The 21,237-nt window shown below is 39.5% G+C and overlaps 1 protein-coding gene across 4 annotated transcripts in view; it reads right to left on the reverse strand.

The window, feature by feature from the left end:
• Atp8a1 (ATPase phospholipid transporting 8A1) overlaps positions 1-21,237 on the reverse strand; it is a 226,127-nt gene that overhangs the window by 142,915 nt on the left and 61,975 nt on the right. For 2 of the 4 annotated variants that reach the window (XM_029478096.1, XM_021162268.2), the window contains exons 7-12: positions 14,603-14,676; positions 11,844-11,913; positions 10,482-10,609; positions 4,952-5,063; positions 2,889-3,054; positions 883-1,010 (exon numbers count right to left, since the gene is read on the reverse strand). In XM_029478096.1, the coding sequence (XP_029333956.1) occupies positions 883-1,010; positions 2,889-3,054; positions 4,952-5,063; positions 10,482-10,609; positions 11,844-11,913; positions 14,603-14,676 (678 nt within the window). Of the gene's footprint in view, positions 1-882; positions 1,011-2,888; positions 3,055-4,951; positions 5,064-10,481; positions 10,610-11,843; positions 11,914-14,602; positions 14,677-16,593; positions 16,668-21,237 lie in introns of all 4 variants that reach the window. The other 2 variants (XM_021162270.2, XM_021162269.2) reach the window with 1 other exon arrangement.

A 21,237-nucleotide genomic window follows, 5' to 3' on the forward strand; every position in this document is an offset into this window, starting at 1 on the left:
GGTGCTTTTCTGACCGGAAGAGGGTTGTGGCCCTATCCCGTTCCTTTCAAAAAGCGTTCAAATGAGCTTGGAACCTAAAAAGTAAAAATCTAAATTTCTCAAAAAGGAAAATTCAACACTCTGGCAGATCAGGCCAGAATATATCATTTGTATAAATTCATTCATTTTTAACTAAGATAAAACGGAGGGAACAAAACACTATTTGATGAAAAATAGAGGAAACATGTTTAGTCGTAGAGCCAACATTAAAATCATCAATTAAAATATTAAAATTAAAACATTAAAATCCAAATTAAAATAAGTCAAAAGGAAAAACCGTGTACAGTGAAGTCATCCACAGTGTCAAAAATGACCTGGATGTCGTCAGGCACACCTTCAGAAGCACAGTTATGTGCTTGACTGATTAGACAACCCTCTGCCTTGTAAACAGACTCTTGAGCTGCACAGATACTGAAGAATTCAGGTAAAATACCTTGTCATCCTAGCATTAGTGAACTGAAATTCAGTTCCAAGGAACCAAGAGAGTAGACAAAGCTGCTTATGTCAATTATGCTACTAGATCAACCAGACATATATTCAATTCCAAACGCATGGCCTCCTTCCTCTACAGCCACTGTGTGACCCCACCCAGGTTTCCTGAACGAAAAACCATTCTTCCTCAGGATACGTGGCGTATCTATTTGCCTGATTCCGAGGAGACCATGTTAAAATTATATGGGTCTTAAAAACCACATCACATAGTCAATTAAAACAATATATAATTAAGACTTTAAAAACAGCTCTTTAATGTTCAGGGATCAAAAGATCCCATCAGAGTAAAAATCTTTAAAAAGAGAAAACACATACTTAGGAAGATGACATAGAATACAGATTCATATTTACCCAGTTTATGAAGTATGCCTGGGTAAACTTCACCACTTCTAATGTGACCAGCAAGCTGATGGGAATGAGGTTGTTGAAAAGGATAATGAAAGTCAGGAAGTTCAGTCCAAAGTTACTAGCGCCACCATCTGTTGGGGAGGAGGAAGAGCATCATTAACAGCTCTATATCTGTAGTGAGGAGATCTGAGTACAACAAGGATTTCCTATATTATACAAGAAATCTTGATTCTCAAACATCCCCTTCAATGTACCATTCAGACATATCTTCCTCTAGGGTCCCACATCAGCGATCCAACCAACTCTAGACTGAAAATACTCTGTCTACTAAGTATGTGTAGACTTATTATTTCTTAAATAATACAGTGTAATCACCACTTACACAGTAAATATATTTTTTTGCATCATGAATGCTAAGTAACCTGGCTATGACTTACAGTATATGACAAAATATACATAGAACAAATACTGGGTCATTTAAAATAAAAAGCCTTGGGTGTCTGTTGGGTCATGGTCGGCTCCTGATGTCTTAGAGGCAAACTTCAAACTTAGAGGCACATTAACCCTATCAAGATCTCCACGGTGCTACTAAAAAGGCGGCGAAGAAGCTGGCCGTGGTGGTGCACGCCTTCAATCCCAGAACTAGGGAGGCAGAAGCAGGTGGATCTCTGAGTACAACTGAGGCTAGCCTGGTCTACAGAGGGAGTTCCAGGATAACCAGGGCTATAGAGAAACCTTGTCTTGGGGGTAGGGAGAGTGCCTTTGTTATTGGTAATGCCAACCCTGTTCCAATCTGGAAGCTGAGAGACTTTAGAAAGGATAAGAGTTTGTAAATGCAAATTAGGCACAACCACTTGTGTGCGATTTCTTTAAAATGTTTTCAAACTAAAGTATGGTTTCAAAGCAAACAACAGCAACTAGAACAGTCTGAGTTGTAAGAATACTTCTTATTCTTCCAGTGCAGGGCCCTGGGAGTCCTTGGTTCTAAGCTGGTAAACGCTACACTGAGCCATCCTTAGCTACGGGAGCAGTTTTGGTCTGTAGGCGAGTTTTTCTCCTAAGTAAATTAACCTCCTCTTCAGTAAAAATAAAACAAGGGAACCTAATACACTGTAAGGAATATACACAAACAAATTGATCACAGTAATAACCTTTTCATGCTGTAATAATAAATCAACGACTATAAAAACCCCGGAATAGCTGCAAAGCTAAATAAATGTAATAAAAAGTTACACGTAATAAAAACAGCTTTTGAAATCTGTAGTTTGTTTGTTTGTTTGTTTGTTTGTTTCTGTAAGATTGTACTGGAATTGTTTTTACACTTTGGGGAAATTAAATATTTACTGGCTAAGTACTCATCCCAAGGAAATGGAAACTCACTTCCTAGAAATTCCCAGAGGGGAGACATTAATATGAGAACAGCAAGAGAATAAATACACGTTCTAACGGAAGTGATCCGAAACTACTCTCCCTGGAACAAGGCAAGCATTTACATAAGACTTCTGTTAGTTCAAAGGAGAACCCATTAAAAAAGAAAGAGGAAGGAGGGAAGGAAGGAAGGGAGGGAGGGAGGAAGGAAGGGAGGGAAGAACGGGAAAAAGAAAAGGACAGTCCAAAGATTTTAAAGCATGTAATATATATTCATAATATATTCAATACTCATTTTCCTCTACACAAAATCTCCTTTCATGAGTTGACCTGCCACAATTAATACAGAGGGCAGTTCTTATTTTGTATATCACATTAATGGTTATATTTTAGAACATTTTATACTACTATGAAATGAGGCTTGTTTTTAGGTATTCTGAAGTTCTGAGGACCTGAATTTTACTTGTGTCTTCTGGAAGTCTATTAAAAAAAATAAAGGTAAGACCTCCAGCTCTCTTAGCCACAAGTTTCTCTTTCAGAAACAATGGGATATTTCGCAAACTAAATTAAGATCGATGGCGAGGCAAATGTCTATCTCAAGAAAGGGGGAAAAAACAAGCAAGTCAGCCTTCACTGCTCACAGTGTAGATGGAGGTACCAGTCTTTCCCGGAATGCCTTCGATTCCAAATGGCTGAGCCCACAGAACACACAAGAGACATGGCAATTAAGATGCAAAATAAAATCAGAATTTGTACATTTGTAATCCGTTCCACATTGGAGAGTTTAAGTGGTGGGCTTGTGGAATTCTGTAAAACAAAACAAAACAAAGCAAAAACAAAACAAGATAAATGGTAAAAACTACACACTTTAGCATTGCATACTTAGCAATTGATGAGGAGACAAAGTCACAGCTCAGTACTTGGACTCGCGCTGAAAACTGTTCCAAATACATGACAAGTGTAATAGAGTGCCCATGGCTGCTGCCTCTGCCTCTTAAGACCGCTACACCACATACACCTTTTTCTAGGTTATAAAACAATGAAAGTGGGGAGGGGTAACATTCGTTTTGCAGGGTGTCAGGCAGATATGCATGGCTACTTAGACCAACAAGGTCTCACAGCATCTCCTCAGTGCCTTTGCTTAGAAGAGGCAGAGAAAAAGGACTATAGCCCTGCAAACATTTCACTGTCTAAAGGATTTCTGGTGCTACTCGGAAACTGTTTCAGTGGACACAGCAGTAATTCGAGTGGTACTACCTACCATCAGTAACAAACAACTGAATGTGGCAGCGGGCTGGTTTAGGAGGCAGAGGCAGGAGAACCATGCAGCAAGCCTGCCCTAGGCAGCAGGGGACAAAGAAGGCTCTTCTGCTCTGTGTGATGATTCAGTATCTATGCCAGGTCTGTGCTAACCAAGCAATTACAGGACAGAAAAGGAAATCTCTCCTAACCAATATAAGTGAATGATAGAATTTGTAGCACGGCCAGGGTAGGACCATCCCACTTGTCAATGTTAGCATCTTCATACCTGTATGAGATGCAGGGACAAAGGCCCTTTAGAGTGGCACTCCAGTTAGTATTTCCAAGTGAGTTCCCTACACTTGTTACACTACTGACTGCAGCTTGCATTACAATGTAGAGCTGAAGCCAACATGGGTGTAAATGAACATCAGAATAGATGGCAAAACAGCCTTGTATACCAATGCCATGAAAAAAAAAAAACTAATGCCATGTTAGTTTATACTTTCCTTAAAAAAAAACAAAAACAAAAACAAATTTCTATACCCCATCTTTTGATTGGGTTGTTTGGTTTTCTTCTTGAGTTCTTTATATATTTTGGATATGAGCCCTCTATCAGATGTGGACTGCCCTCCAAAAGACCCAACAAGCAGCTGAAAGAATCAGACAGAAATGTCTGCACCCAACGAATGGACAGAAGCAGCTGACCCCTGTTATTGAATTAGAGAAGGCTGAAAGAAGCTGAGGAGAAGGGCGATCCTGTAGGAGGACCAGCAGTCTCCATTAATCTGGACCCCGGATATCTCTCAAACATTGGACCACCAACCAGGCAGCATACACCAGCTGATACGAGACCCCCAACACACATACAGTAGAGGACTTCTGGGTCTGTGTTCATTCAGAGATGATGCACCTCACCCTTCAGAGACTGGAGGTCCCAGGGAGTTTAGAGGTCAGGTGGGGTAGGAGTGGGGGCATCCACGTGGAGACAGGGTGATGTGGAGAGGAGGTGTGGAATGTGGAACAGTAGGAAGGTGGATGAGGGGAGGATAAAATATGGAGTGTAGAAAAAAATAAATTAATAAAAAAACCCACCCACATTTAAATTTGAGCACTGCATTAAAATAAAATCACAAGACAGATATTTCGACACAGTGTTACACAGGCAAATTGATATGAGCATTAGTAATTGGAAAATGTCATGGATCAACACACAGCACCATTCACTGGGTGTTCATGTCTCAGGTGACCTTGGGGACTGTTTCACAGTGTTCCCATGAGCAGGGAGCTCATCTCCCAGGGAAGGGATTTCAAGGTCTCCTCCGCTTAGTTCCCAGTGTGGGTGTGTGGGATGAGTCTCTCTGGGTGGCTGGTGTGCTCTGTCTGGGACAAGTGCAGCAAGAGCGATGAATCATGCATTTCCAAGAGACTTAGTCTTAAAAGGTCTCATAGATAAACGTCTCACCTGCATCAGCTTGGTGTCGTGGCCAGTGTAGACAACTATCCCATGAACCCATTGGGTATTTCTTAACTGAGCTCCTCGGAGAAGGATCTGGTCTGCCCCTAGGGGAACGGTGCTAGGACAGAGTATGTTGGCATTAGAGATGACATAGTCCAAAATGCCCTAGAAATACAGTCACTACGCAGTCACCAAAGTTTCCACTGTTAAAACTTTATTTTTGAAAAGGAAGTAAGTTTTTATAAAAGGAAGTATTTTTTTTTCAACCAACAATGATACTTTTCAAATATAACTGTTGGGAAGACGTTGCTTTTTCCTTAACACCATTTATATCTTTCCTCTCCCTGTGGACTGCAAGTAACCAACCCCATACACGCCAAAGCCGGGGCTCCAATTCCCAGTGTGGTAACATTTGTAGCTGCATTTTTTCCAGGCTATTAGTCTTAGGTGAGTTCATCAGGGTGAAGCCCTCTGATGTACTTAGTGCCCTGATAAGACATCTAAAAGCTTTCTTTGTCAAACAGATACAAAGATGACATTTTTGCCAGATGCATAGATGGCCTTTGTAGTGGCTTAAATAGGAATGGTCCCCATAGACTCATGTGTTTCAATGCTATGGCCCATAAAGAAGTGACACTATTAGGAGGTGTGACCTTGTTGGGGTAGGTGTGGCCTTGTTGGAGAAAGTGTGTCATGCTGGGATGGGTTTTGAGGTCTCAGATGCTCAAGCTATGTATGCCTACAGTGGCATTCACTTCTGTTGCCTGTGGATGGAGATGTAGAATTCTCAGCTCCTTCTCCAACACTATGTCTGCCTACACACCACTATGCTTCCTGCTATGATGGTAATGGATTATAACTCTCTGAACTGTAAGCCAGCCCCAATGAAATGCTTCCGTTTATAAGAGCTGCCATGGTTATGGTGTCCCTTCACAGCAAAAGAAATGCAAACTAAGAGAGACTTTATTAGAATCCATGCATGCTCCTTTAATTTCATTACCCAGATGGTAGAAAAACAAATTTTAATTGATGAAATTAACTCTTTAAGTTCTCTAATTATGACAGCCTGAGCAAACCAATATAGCATCCCAAACAGCAGGCAATTTTTGGGAATGGAGTAGCTAATCCTCACATACAAATCTCCCTGAGACTTAAGTTTACTTAAAATCTGAAAATGGTACGGCTAAGATATCTTTCCCCTCCACCCTCTCAATAAACACACACATACTTCATTTAAATTAAAAACAACTTTGTACATAACCAGAGCTCAAAAACTACAGAAATAAAATCATAGCTCACATCATATTCTGATACTATCATTGCCTTTCTGAAATTAGGGCCTAGACCTAAAGCCTTATAATATTCATTTTACAGAATTACCATATCTGTTTTCCAAGAACACAAAAACATTCCCAATAAATGGTAATCATTTCAAAGCCATTTGCTTCCTAGATATTAAACAACATTTTTGTGAGTAAGACCCAGATTGGGTCCTTTGTGTGCTTCCTCTACGGGTAGCTTTTGTAGTGAGTTATTATTAGGTACTATAAACTCAAGAGGCTCAAGGGTATGATGGCAATATATATATCACAGATATGTATTGAGTCAGTTGATGGAAATGTACAGTCCAAAAATTGAATGGCTCAAAGTTTCCTAATAAACAAGGTAGGTTTTCATTTAACAAGAAAGTAATGTAAAAATTCAAATATAAAGAAAACTATACTTAAAACTTCTTGGAAAAGAAGGAAACCATTTCCAATGGAGTCTATAAAATGTGCAGGGCTTGTCAGTCAGTAAAGGCCAAGTAGAGCAGGGAAACCTCCATTTCTGGTGGGTTTAGATGGTCCAGTCAGCTTCCAAGGCTGGGGGATAGCTTGGGCATTGGAACTTCCTTCAGGAAATATATTCTCCTGGCTCAGTGAAATCAATCCCCATGTGTGGGTTAGCATGGCCCCTACAGGAACCTTCAGGAAACCGTGTATTTTAACTCCCCTCATTTACATCCCACAGCAGGTTTAGGGCCCATTGGGATGGGAGTGAGGCATAGTCAATTTGGTGAAAGCTTACAAAATGCATGAGGGCTGGTTATTTTGTATGGATAAGAGGTTTATTTTGGGTCAGTCTCTAGTCACTTCATTGGGGGCCGAGTATTCAGTACGTGTGGATCCTTAGGGACAAAACCATATTGAAATCACATAACTCTCTTGTCTAGGTGCCAACACCTGGAGTGCACATCAGGGTTAGGAGGGGCCTGGAGGCTAAAGCAGGCTCCACAGAGTTCTTGGGAAGTTCCTGCATCGTGCTCTAGTGCCTTGTGCATCCATTGCTCCTCACCTATCTGACTGGGCTCAGTATCACATCAGGTACACATTCATTGCGCCCCACCGTCTCCCATGATGCCCGCTCCTCCTAGAGTCCCTGTCTCACTCACTCATATTCACCTTTCTCATAAGATAAAGCATATTATAAAACGTTAGCCTTTTAAATCTTGGTACGACCATATAAAGTTTTCCTTATGGCATGGATTTGCTTGGCACTGATTTAATGATAAGGAATAGAAGCTGGCCAGTTAAAAATGTCAGACTTAAGAAATGATGCTAGTACAAATGGCCAAATCTATCATTAGTCTATAGCCATATGTTCAAGGAAAGATTACTGTGAGAATTCTAGAATTAACGATTACCTCAAAGATCATAAGAATGTGCTTTGGTAGGTTAGATAAGGGTGTCAGTTGAGGGTATATTTCCCATGTCATTTACTATAAGAAATTTTGGTGCATTAGACAAGGGTGTATCTGTTCAGGGTACATTTCACATGTCATTTACTTAGATCCTTATTTAATTTTTCACCATTCATATTCTAACAGTGACAACATTGGCCGCACTCCCCTAGGCTGGTTGAACCAGTGCGTCTAGCTGATGGTTCCCTGGACAGCACACCTGTCTGGTAGACAAGCTCTGCTATGCAGAGGAGGGAAGGAGTGAGGACAGGAAACCGAAGCGGGACACTAAACCCTCTACCCTTCTTGCCTTGCTTTGTCCTATTGTTTTGTCTCGCATTGTAGTAAAACTCCTGGATAAAGAAGTCCACGCTTGCTCTAGCTAATTCTTCTCCATGATGTCAGGCTCCTCACCAGGCTCCACACACTCTAGTCAAGGGCCATGATCGTCACTCAATAAATCCAAATGTTAATGTTCAGACACAGTGTACTTGGCTATGAGTGACAGCAGGCCTCACTTTCTTCCTCCCTCTCTACTTTCTTTACTCTTTCTTGGTTTCTAGACCTCACTCTTTTCTCAGCCTCCCACACTAGACAGTCCTCGGGGCTTTTAACCTTCCTGTCTATACTCTTTCAATTTCAGTGATTTTTTTTCCAGGCCCATGAGTTTGAATATCTATACAAGCTACCTTCAAAGTTTAGACATATATTCAAATGCCACTTGGACACCACAAACTTATTAAGTTCAAAACTAAATGGAGGATGTTTTCCCTTCATAACCCATGCATGGAACCCAAGTATATGCAGAACGTCCTGTCATGGCCTACAACATTTATAGAATCTGGTCCATTATTATCTTTTGTCTTTCACCTCAATTTCTCTTCCTCCACCCTCAGTGATTTGCACTATTTCTTCTGTCCAGAAACCTCTAGATACTCACGTGATTAAGCTCCTAACTTTTAGATCACCACTGTTCAAATGTCACCTTCTGAAGGAGGCTGACAACAATCACCCTAAGAGATTCCTTCCTAAGGACACCTTGTCTCTTTTGTCCTATGCTATCTTTCCCAAAGGCCTTCTGCTTTTCACAAAATAGTAAGGGATCACTATTTCTATTTACTCCTTGATGCCTATCTGCCCTCCAACTACTTTACCACAAGAAAGAAACTTCAAAAACTTCTATCATATGTGTTAGTGTCTCTCCAAAATTTCAATTTTGAAATTCAGTCTTTAATATTGTGGCATTAGAATGCTAGGGGTGATTAAGTCTTGAGATTTCTGCACTCATGGGGCCTAGGAGACCCTTGTCAGTCAACTGCTTGCTGGGCAATCATGAAGACCTAGTTTGAGCCTCAGAACTCATATTAAAAAAAGAAAAGAAAAGGCTGGGTGTTGGTGTGTGCTTATAATTCTATCAGGGAAGGCTAGGGAGTCAAGAACACCCCAGGGGCTTCTCTAAAGCCAGGTGGACAATCGGTAAGCTCCCAGCAGTAGAAGACCCTGTAGCAAAAGGCAAGGTGGTTGGCTTCCAAAGAACAGCACCCAAGGTTGACCTGTGGTCTCTACCTGCATGCTTTTTATATACATATAGAGTATACAGACACAACACACACACACACACACACACACACACACACACACACACAGCTGTTGAAACTGGGACTAAATCATTATAAAGGGTGCCCAAAGGCCTTTGTCATGACAGAACACAGGGAGCAACACTTCCTTAACAGACACCAAATTCAGTGCCTTGATCTTCCAGGCCTATGAGCCGAGGATTTCTTCTGCTCACAGAGTTTTGAATTTAAGGTACTTTGTTAGAGTGAATGAAAAGAGACAAAAGGTCAGGAATATTATATTGATCTGATTTGTTCAGTGAGGCCTAAGTAATACTTGTAAATAGTCTAGGCCAGTGGTTCTCAACCTGTGGGCCATGACCTCTTGGCGTTGAATGGCCCTTTTAATAGGGGTCACTTAAGACCACTGAAAACACAAACATTTACATTGTAATCCATAACAGTAGCAAAGTTGCAGTTATGAAGTAGCAACAAAAAATAATTGTATGGTTGAGGGTCACCTCAATGAGAGGAACTATATTAAAGGACCAAAGGACCAGCCACAGGCTATTTATTTGCCCATAAAGAATAGTTCAGAGTCCTGGGATATCACTGAAAACATCCAACTGCCAGACTGACAGGAGCATGGGAATGTCATTGATTACACTGCATGAACAGAGTCAGTCACAGTACTGGGAGGGTTAAGAACCGCTAGTCTAGACGCCTAGAACTCAAGTGTATACTAAATTCTAGTTAAATGAGAAGGAAGTGGTAGGAAAGATTTGAATCAGGTAGCAGAAACCAGTGACTACACATGATAGCATGGCCTAGGAAAAAAACATAAACAGAGGAGATAAAAACTTATCTGGCTATTGTGGTACAGTCTGAACTCCTCCAGGCATCTAGACATCAAAGGAATGGACTGTGGTCATGGGCTTGGGACAGGAAAGTTCATGGCAGGAAATTCAGCCAAAGAACCAGCCACAGGCTATTTACACATAAAGAATATTCTAGAGTCCTGGGATATCACTGAAAACATCCAACTCCCAGAGTGACAGGAACATGGGACTGTCTTTGATTACATTACATGAATTAGAGTCAGGATTCAGCATCCTTACAAAGGATATGTATGAGTTGAAATATAGACATGCTTAAAACTATTGCTGAAAGTCAGTATCTAGAACAGGAGACAACCTTGTGTAAGCAGATGTAGTAGACACTCAGTGGCCCAGGATGACACAGAGAATGGGAGTTTACATACCCATGTCCGTCAAGCCTTATGTTCCCAACAAAATCATAGAGATGTCGGTTTGGACTTTCACACTCGATTCTGCCAGAAATTCTCATCAAACTGTCAATGTCTTTGATATCCGATGTTGCCGGTAAGCCCTGTTGGCACATTCCCAAATAAACACAGTATTTTAAGTAAGCATTGTGAGGGTACGGTACTTTCTAAGCTCTTAGATAGATAAGGATTAGCACCATTCTGCAAGTAATTCTTTCCCCTTACATAATACTGGCAAGCTGTAATTTAAGGGTACCTTACCTTTCTTCTCCATATGAGCACGGACTTCTAGCACAGAGTAATACAACCTTATAAAAGTTCTAAAGCATTCATCGCACCACTTCTAAAACTAAAGTCAATCCTGGCTGCTGTACGGTTTCTGTCTCCCAAGTCTAAAGGCGGTGGTGAAACACAGTAGAGTTTGCATTCAAAGAGATAAGTTTTGTTTTCCTTCCTCCTTTTCTCCTTCTCTTACTCCCTTCTGTCTTGAGAGGGAGAGAGCTTCGGAGGAGTCCTTCCCTCAGCTGGAAGTGACTGGCAGTGACTGAGGCCATCCACCTTAGACATCTAAGCTTATCTCTCTCCTAATGATCCAGTTCTACCACCGCCCAAACACCTCACTGGCATTGATGTCAAGAAGCCAAGGGTATGTATTTAAATAAATGCCCCTTTTAAAACTTTATCAAGAAAGTGTTACTGTTGTTTTCTGTTGAACATAATATGAAAAACCCAATATAGAAATATGAAGTAATTTATATCCCCAATATAAATGTGTTTCTAAAGAGCAATGGACATTTTGGCTGTTCAGTATGGCAAACCCAATGCTAACTGGGGCCAAGAAAAACAAATAAGTGAACATGTCAAAGAACTTAGAACACCAGGTACAGGATAATCCCAGGGCTCACAGAGGCAGGTAGATCTCTGTGAGTTTGAGGCCATTGATCTATATAGTGAATCCAGGCCAACAAGGACACACTTGGATTCATACTCTCTCTGTGTTTCTGTCTGTCTTTCTCTTTGCCTCTCTGTTTCTGTTTCTCTCTCTCTCTCTAAAACATACACACACACACAAACAAATACTATTACTACTATTATCATTCAAGCATTGGCTATTATACAGATTAACTAGAATATTGTAAGTAATATTTCACAGTAGAACATACTCAACCAGCAAACTAAATCTGAGTCCCACAATACTTAATTCTAAGCAGTTTACAAACTATTTTTCCACAATGGTTCAAAGAGAAAATAGTTGTATTTAGACAGAATCCCTTCTAGACAGAGGCTTCTAAACACATATCACAGAACAGTGACTATGAGCTGATATATAGAACTTACTTGTCTAATTTTCAAGTTTGTTTCACCATCTAAGTTGGATGTCTCGATGTAGCACATGGCCTGGGGCTCACTGTGGTTCATAATTGAAAAACAAAGATTTAGTTGGGAAAGGAAAGGAAGAGACCAGCTTACTTAAGTGCTCAGACTCACCGAAGCCATTTATTCTAGACAAAGCTACAGCCACCTAGCCTCTTGATGGGTTTCACTCTAATGGCAAGACAGCGTGAGGCACAACTCATGCACGGCACTCATGTATCAGCCTTCCAGCCAGAAGACCCCCAAAAGCCACTTCCTGACAGCACTCAGTAATGGTCTTCAAGATACCATCATAAAGAGCCACCCTATTTTAAAACCGCTTATCCATGTAGACACAATACAGACTGTTTCTGCCAGTGTAAAGCAGGTTTGTGTCCAGATTTATCTCCAGCTCAGAAATGTCCTGTTTCATGCTCATGGCCCACATGTAAACTGGTTATGCAAAATGGTTGATTAAAAATTTCCAGACTGCTCCATCTACAAGCTTGTACTTATTATTTTAGCCTTTTAGCTTTGGTCACAAGATCCCATAGACCACATGAGAGTAAAAACTCAAGGCTGTTTTTAAAGGATGGATTTTACAATGAAAGTGGACATTACACTTTATATTTCTAGTATTAAAAAAAAACTTGATTGAGAGGTGTGTGTGTGTGTGTTCATGCATGTTATCTGTGGCCTGGTACATGTGTGTGGAGTAGCACACATACAGATGTGTGGAGGTGAGAATATAAGTCAAGATGTGGGTTCTCAGGCACTGTCCATATATTTTTGAGGCAAGGTTTCTCATTGGCCTTGAACTCGCAGAGTAGACCAGGGCTGACTGGTCAGTGAGCTCAATGAGTCTGCCGGTGTCTGTAGGGTCTCAGGGACTGGACTCAGGTCATCATGTATATAAGCAAGCACTATTCAAACTGGTCCATCAACCCAGCCTGACCAAGAAGCAAATAGCAGCCCACCTGGCCATATTGCTCCTTGTCCTGAAGCCGCTGCATCTGAGGTTTGAAGTGAACTCTGGAGGTGGTGACCTGTGGCCTGTGTTCTCCAGTTATATTATAGCCGTCTCACTGTTTTTGTTTGTTTTTTGTTTCTTGGATGCTACAGATATAGGAGTGTGGCCTGACTGTAAAAAGTTAACCCTTAAATCTATAAAAAAGCACTCTGAAGATAACCAAAAAAGTATTCTTAACTTAAACCAATTTCATTATCACTTGGCTACATAATCTGTAGCCTAGTTTGTTATCAGATAACTAACTATAAATAGAAAAGAAATTTATAAGTTGCAAACACTGGAATTTTTTTTAATCAACCTCCAATTTGTACATGTGCAAACCAGACTGTGCTAAGTGCCAGAAATGAGCATATAAACTTAATTTTGTCCCCTTGAAATTAACAAAAGCTTTACTTAAAGACTTAGACATCAATCAAATTTTATAGATTAATTTTAAAGTCACCTCACACATTCCAAGGTTTCCCTATGAGCTTTCTTTCACATAGGCTGCTATTTCCCAACCAGAGAAATCTTTCCATATTAATATTTTCAGTCTCAATTATTCCAAAAAATATTTTCAACTCACGGTCACAATAGTTATTCTCACTCTGGCAGCTGCCCAACTTTATAATTTCCACATAGTCATTGGAAAGCTGTAAAACACATTTCTCTGCTAACAAAGAAAAATGGCAACAAACAGAACAGTAACTGAGACTGCCAAGTCTTTAATCTTGGCAGTAAAACTCATTAAAATGTTACTGATAAATATTCTTATCCAAAGCCAGTCTTATAGTAAAACTTATAGAAAGAACCTTCTAATACTGCCCTCCATAGAAAACAATTTGTATTGAGCTTTAAAGGATTAAGAAATTAGCAAGTTTAAATGGCTGACTTCCACTTGATGCCAGGCCAATGAAATACATCCCAATTTGGAACAGTCCTAACAATGACTTCAGACAGCTGTGACTGCAGTAGCTCTAAGGGCCGTGAAGAGGCAGCAGAGTCAGGAATCATGCTAGCTCATAAAGACTTCAGCAAGTCATGGTAACACCCAAGACACAAACCACGATCAGAGGCAAAGCAAGCTTTATGATTAGTAAGTGGAAAAACGAAACAAGATGCACACCACAGGATAGACACCGGCAGACAGCTGACACGGGTCACAGCAATAAGCGTTGGTTCACAAGTTACAGCTGGGATGAAGACGGAGCCCAAAGCATGCAGTATGAAAATATATGACATCCAGCCTCGTGCAGGGGTCCTCTATAAACCCTATACAAGCCCAAATTTTAGTTGCAGTTACTGCAGAAATTCCACAGAACTTGTAAAAAAATTTAAAATAGAAGAATAAGAAAGCATCCTTAGAATGGAATCGGTTTTCCGTTGATTGTCTCGTGAAAAGCTTTACACTGTTCACATACCATATCCTGGAGAATAACTAAAGCCTTAAAGGCAAGGCATCTTGTTAAAACATACGTGACTCAATGCATGCGAGATTAAAATCTCTTGGGCTCCTATGGAGCGTAATAGGAGTACAATCTGCCCGGCTGAGAGACAAAGAACATCCAGTAACTATATTCATAAAGTGCCTTTACAGTATCTCCAATTCACATCTAGAAGGATATGCGTTTGTGCGTTAGAGGAGAGCCAGCTCAACCGCATTTGGGTGCAGTTGTTCTTTGGTTTAAGGTGAGGACCCGCGTACACACACCCTGTCCCACTCTGAGGCTCTGACCTTGAGGACAGACTGAGGAGATCTGCCGGGAGGTGTTCCCCATTGGTCACCTTCACTATCTCCCCCACTGCCACCTACACGTCCCAGTTTAAAAGAATTAAAATGGGGGTGGGGGGGAGAAACAAATAACAGAGAAAATAAAAACCAAACAAATGGACAAAAGAGACAGAAGGTTTGAAATCATTATAGAAGAGGATTCATGTTAATAAAAATGTCTAATGCCGATTTTTTTCAAAACGTATTTTGATCAGGCCTGAAGGGAGAAATGAAAATATTTAACATTCAAAGGTAAACTCATTTGATTTTTTTTAAGCCATCCAATGTTCAATTTCTAAAGTGAAACTTTAAAACATTTTAAAGTTTACATATAAGCATTTATCAAATTAAATAAAAACGTTTTATAGAGTTATTTTATCATACAGATTTCCTTCCCTTAAACTCCTCAATTTGCCGTGAACTTTGTTTACTCCTAGCAAATCAGCAAAGAAATGATTTTAAAACTATTTGTGAGATATTTGAAAAACAAGTACGTCCGGCCCCCTCTCTCCTACACTACAGAAGTGACTTTGTTCTGGCTCCAAAACGTTTTCAAAGTTGACTGCATCCCTATCGTGTTATCTTTAGTGGACGGCTGCACCAGTTGAAGTGATTTAATAACTAATAAAGTATAAGTGACACATTGTGGTTCCGAGAGTATAGGAGGGCAAGCCCTTGTATCCAGAGACATATGACAGTCACGCCAAGAATGTGCCTGGATTTCAATGAGAGCCATAGTTGCTCTCTTCCATGTTTCTGCTACATACATGTACTCATGGCTACATGCTAACACTTCAGTTTGCTCATTTCAGATTAAAAGTTAATGAAAAATAGAACTGGCATGATACTCCTCCTTGAATTTGAAGCTACCTGAAGCTTCCCCTTGAGCTTGCTCCTATGTAGACAAGTAAAGTCAGTTAGCTGATAACTCCATCTTAGAAACTCTCTCTGACAAAGCTGTCGACAAAGGTAACTAAGGACAGAAAGTCAGATTTAAAGAAAACAGTCATTTGTGCTACACAGAGACGCCAGATAGGGAAATCAAAACAGCCTGAGTTATTTCAAACGCCTGAATACCTGTTTCTATAAATAGCCAAGGAACGACCCACCTCCCTGATTATGCATCACTAGCTTGTAAAAAAATCCAATCGTTTTAAATCATGACCTGATTAAATAGATTTTGAAAAAAGGACACTGTCCATATTTTCATGTGGATTTTACAAATCAAACTGTCCAAGGAAATGATGATAAACAACCTCAAGTACATTAAAACACATTTCTTCTTTGTTTATTTCAGAACTAAAATTGTAAAGTTTTAAATTATCCTAAATTTATACAAGGACTAGTGTGATAGTTTTTAATCCTAAGGCCATATGTTCTGAATACTGATTCACAACTCTCTTAAAATGTGAATGCAACAAAAAAATTATCTATATTCAATAACAGAAAGGACATGAAAGGAAGAATAAAGTCCTCAGTCTGGTGGGAAAACTGTGTCATACGGAAAGGCACAATGGCAGTAAGAAATCACTCATCCATTCTCTTGTACCATTTCACCGCTAGGAATAGGAAAGTTAGCGAGAGAGGTGACTGCACATTAAAGGAATTTATTATAAGTGAGGACTGGAAAGAGAAAAAAAGCCACTGAGCCCAATCCATGGACAGCATCATATAAATGACAGGGACTCATAAACAGAGTTAGTGGTCCGCACACACCACAGGGGTCTGGCTGGAGCCAGAGAAAGAGGAGGCTCTTCAGTCTGGGTTAAGTAGCACCTGACACTTATTCTATATGGCACACGTGAGGCCAAGCGGTTTTGTAAATGCTTAATTAAGAATCATGAGAGGTTTTGAAATTCTTCGTTTATTCTTTATTTCCTTGGAGAAATCACAAGGTCAATGCAGGGTAGAGAAACCATCCTCTACACTGTTTGAGCATCAGTAGGTGTCTCTACCTTGATGAGAGAAGGACAGTGTCAGCAGGTATATACTCTTTGCCTTTTATTATAACTATATCTCCAACATTTACCTGAAAGAAAACTGGGAATTGGTTAATTATCTGCATGGAAAGGTAGTAAAAAAAAATATATATATATATATATATATACATATATACAACCCATTGTATTAATGCACAGAATTTTTTTTAAAGTTCTAATCTTCTATATTTGTTTTTATCTGTTATTTAAGAAAATGTATTGATCAATTCTACATATTTGATTGACATCTCAACTTCGTAGATGCTCTTGCTTTGGCATAAAAATAAGAAGGAGGAACCCACAGTTCAAACCTCTCCCTACTTAAGGAAGTCTCTGTACAAGTGAAGAAATGATATCTGCGAGCAGTCACTTTAAATTTAGAAAGGAAGAAAACATCTAAGATTCTGTTTCTGAGTCACATATTCATGATGAGTGGAACAGCTGAGACTCAAATACACATCTACCTATCTTGTAGGGTGATTTTTTTCATAACTATGAGACTCTCATAATTCAAACAACATAAACTGCAATTTTTCATTATCATATAGTAGCATTTTTCACCCTTGAGTATGGTATGAAGGTAAAGTTCTGTTGTGGTCAGAAACGATTGGGAGTGATTTGTCAGGGTTCTTACTGCTTTGGGCAAACAGTGAGTCCCCAACTCAGCAACAACCTGGCTCTGCTCAGGAACAGGACCCTCAGTGGGAATCATTATGGGGAAATTACTGCAGATGGGGGTCCCTGCAGCAATTTTATCTTCTGGGAGAAGTAGTGAGGGAAGGCTGGAGAAAGGCACCTTATAAACCATGGCATATATGCCTGGTTTTCAGATAGGAAAGTGCCCGATGGTATGCTCTTTAAAAAAAAAAAAAATCACTTCAGTTGCAACCTGCCATGTGGACTATCTATCTAAAAATGCCCCAAATGCCAAGGATGTTGGAATTGAACTCCCACTACCTCAAAAGAGGGTGAACATACAAAATAAAAAGCATCTATAAAAATGATATGTACAAATACACAGTATCTTTTAATAATGTACAGTAACCAATAACACCAAGGACAAGAAGATTATGAAAGAAAATGCTCTCCAATCAAGGCATTTAGAGGGAAAGCCACCCCAGTCATCACTTAACCATTCCTTAATCACCTCCACCTGTTAACGTTTTTCCTTCAATTAAGCTACATGCTTCATACAACCAGGGCTGCATCACCTCTGGGAGCGTTAGGTTGATGCATTCGACTTATGAAAATTCCTAACCGGCTGCAGTGCTATCCAGCTTCTTTATTCATGGCAAGACAACAGAAGGGCTTGGATTATTAAACTGAGAGAAATATAACCCCTTCTATGGATGCTGCGCTGTGGGGACCCCATCAGCCTGGAAAGCCAAGAGCTTACTCACTTCCCAAGTAGCTCTCAGGATGTGAGGAAGGCAGGGAACTCCCTTCCTTCCTCCTGCTTTAGATCTCTTTCTCCCAGAGTCCTAGGCAACATTCTCTCCTGGTTCTAACCTCTGTGCATGGTATTCTTCATTCCAGAATAAGAGAACCAGAAAGACGGAAAGGCTGTGATAGAAGAAATGCTTTGAACATGGATTCCACTGGAGGACACTGGGAAATATCTAGGGCTTTAGATTCACTCCCTTCAACTTCTCCTAAGCCATGGACAGGAGCAATTATGATCAAGGATTATGAAAAAGGGGTAAAATTTTCTAACTATAAAGGATTTCTTTAAGAATCAAACAATTTCCAATTGTAGGTAACAACATATTTGCATTTAATTTGAGTTTTTCTTTTCAGGATATGATTTCATCCAGGGAAATCTATCTCCTGGTAGGACTTTACACATTAGAAAGTTTTGCACCGTGACATTCAGCTATGCACACAGCTCACACCAAGCTTCCCAACTGTGCCAGAACGTGCTTGTTTCAAGACCCTTCACCTAGATTCTCTACTTGGACCTGTCTCAAAAAGCCTGAGCAGTGACCTCTGCATGACTCAGTGAAGAAGTGGCCTCTGTGTAGTGAGATCAATGGGGCCAGATGCTTCTGTTTCAAGAGATATGTCTTCTTGGGGGAGGAGGGGGGGCTTTGTCATTGCAACGCTTATTTTAAAATCAGACTCTTGAAACTTCGCCTTTGGAACAGAGAAACCACTTCATGGCAATGTGGAGTGCTGGGTTGCTAATATCTGAGAGCTTTCCTGCTGTTCTGTGGTAACTCTGTACACTGACAAATCCATTAAGTCTTCCGAGGAACATTAAAAACATCCACGCACTAAGAATCGCAGTGAGAGTACCAGGAAGCAAAGACCATTTGCAGGGTTTGTTGTTGTTGTTGTTGTTTTTAAATATCACAAAGGCATGGGGATGTCATTACTGGTTTGATTTTTATTAAGTTTATTTTTCATTGTACAAAGTTTCACGTGAACCAAGCACAAGACCTGTCCCAGCAACATGGCCAGGCCACCAAGAAAGTCTTCATTTGCTTGCTCAATATATGTGTGTGTGTGTGTGTGTGTGTGTGTGTGTGTATTTTTGCATGGTTGGTGGCTCAGGATGCACAGGCCTAATCTTTTCACCTGTGATTACATTTTATGATAGAGGCACAATTATGTGTTTTGTTACCTGCTATGAGCTCATTCACTGCTTGGCACATATATTTAATAGTAAATATTTATTGGGTGAGTGTATAAATCTTTCCATGTCATCATGGCATGTAAATTCAAAGTTTTGCTTGTTTTAAATGACTTATTTGTCTGTTCTCTGGTGTCTGTGTATTCATTTTAAGTATTTTGAATATGTAGACTTCCTCATACTTTACAATTATTGAAGAGATGGGGTATAAATTACCAGAATCTTCTATATGGTTTTCATCATGAGCGGTCATACTGCTAGAGTGCAAGATATTAGTATAATATGAAATAAAAATTCTGGAATACAAGTTTCTCATAATTATTTGACCATGAATGAAACATCAATTATATTTAAGTTTATATTTTTGGTTGTGTGGTTGACCACAATACCAAGTCTAGTTGATACTCCTTGCTTATTACAGACATTGGGTTTTGTTTGTTTGTTTGTTTGTTTGTTTGTTTAAAGAAAAATAACCTAAATACTTTGTCCTATTTGGTAAAAATATGTAATATATTCCTCAGTTATATGTGGAATCTTTTGTATAGGTTTAAAATTTATATAATCACGATCATGAGATATTGATCTTTCCCACATACTTATTAAAATATTCATTCTATTAATGTATATTTCAAAACAGCATTTTAACACTTAACTCTTTTTGCCAGATGGAATTTATTTTTGCACAAATCATGATTTAGTTATAACATAAATATTCAAGTATTATTTCTTGATCCTGTCAATCTCCAATTTTGCCTTGCTTATCAAATACTGAAACTGGCCTCATTTCAGGACAGTATATTCTTCTCTATTTTATCTGTTAATATCTACTTTTTAAATAGATTTTCAGTAAAAATATTATATTAATAATTTGAAATAAGCAGTCTCTTGTTTTTAATTTTGAAAGAACATATATTATATATTTATCTGAATCTCTCTTTTGGGGGCATGTGTGTGAGAGAAGGTCTTACTGTATAGATCAGGCTAACCGCAGACTTGAGGCTATCTTCCTGACTCAGATTCTTAAGTGCTGGGATTACTGACATGAGCTATCATACCAGCCTCACTTATGTGAATATCTAACATCTAGAGAACACCTGCTTCCTTCTCACAGTTCACACAAATTTTGCTTGTAAGCATTCCACGTATCTATCAGTAAGAATGAGGTCTTCCCTGTGTTTCCTAACAATGCTGCCAACATCAAAATATTGTAAGTTTTGCATGTTGATCTTGAATGCATCATTGAACCAACTTACGAATGTAACTAGTTATGATTACTAAATAACTTCAGCTCTTTTTAACTGGGCTTTTGACAACAACCTAAATTCCATCTTTTTGTATCGTAATATGGGATATGCACATTAAATGTGACCTTGACCTTAAGAATGACTAACCAGGCTCTCAACATAAGTGACCACAGCTGGTGATTTGCTACCTTTGTCTATTAAATATTTAAAAATGGGAGCTACAATAACCTATGCACAACAGCACAACCTCAAGACAATGGTCGTCACGAGGAAAAGTTGAAGGTTAATTTTACAGTGGAGCAAAGGAGAGTTATGTCTTCATTTTGTATACTACCCGAGCAAGAAGTCTAGGCAAGAAGAAACAAACAAACAAACAAACAAAAACCAAAAAAACAAAAAACCACCTGACATACCAGTGTCTGTCAACTATACAGACAACCCTTGCAATGCAATGCATCTAAATTCACTTCATTGTATCTGAATCTATCCCATCTGTCTTCTCTGTCAAATGTTTAAACCCATGAGTAGCTGATGAACACAGAAAAGCATGGCATTCCTGAAAGACTTTGGCTGTTCGGTTTTCTAATTGACTCTTGTGAAACAGAGCTGACTGCTACAGAATCCAGCACGATGAAGGGATTTTCCTCCTTATTACTCTCATGCCAAAGACCAGAAAGCAGAGAGCTGTGAATTCCCACATCTCTAGAAGAGGAGATGTCAGGTCTTAGTCTAGCTAGTGATTAA

This window comes from Mus caroli, chromosome 5 (genome assembly GCF_900094665.2).
Source record: "Mus caroli chromosome 5, CAROLI_EIJ_v1.1, whole genome shotgun sequence".
In the NCBI taxonomy this organism is placed as follows: Eukaryota; Metazoa; Chordata; class Mammalia; order Rodentia; family Muridae; genus Mus; species Mus caroli.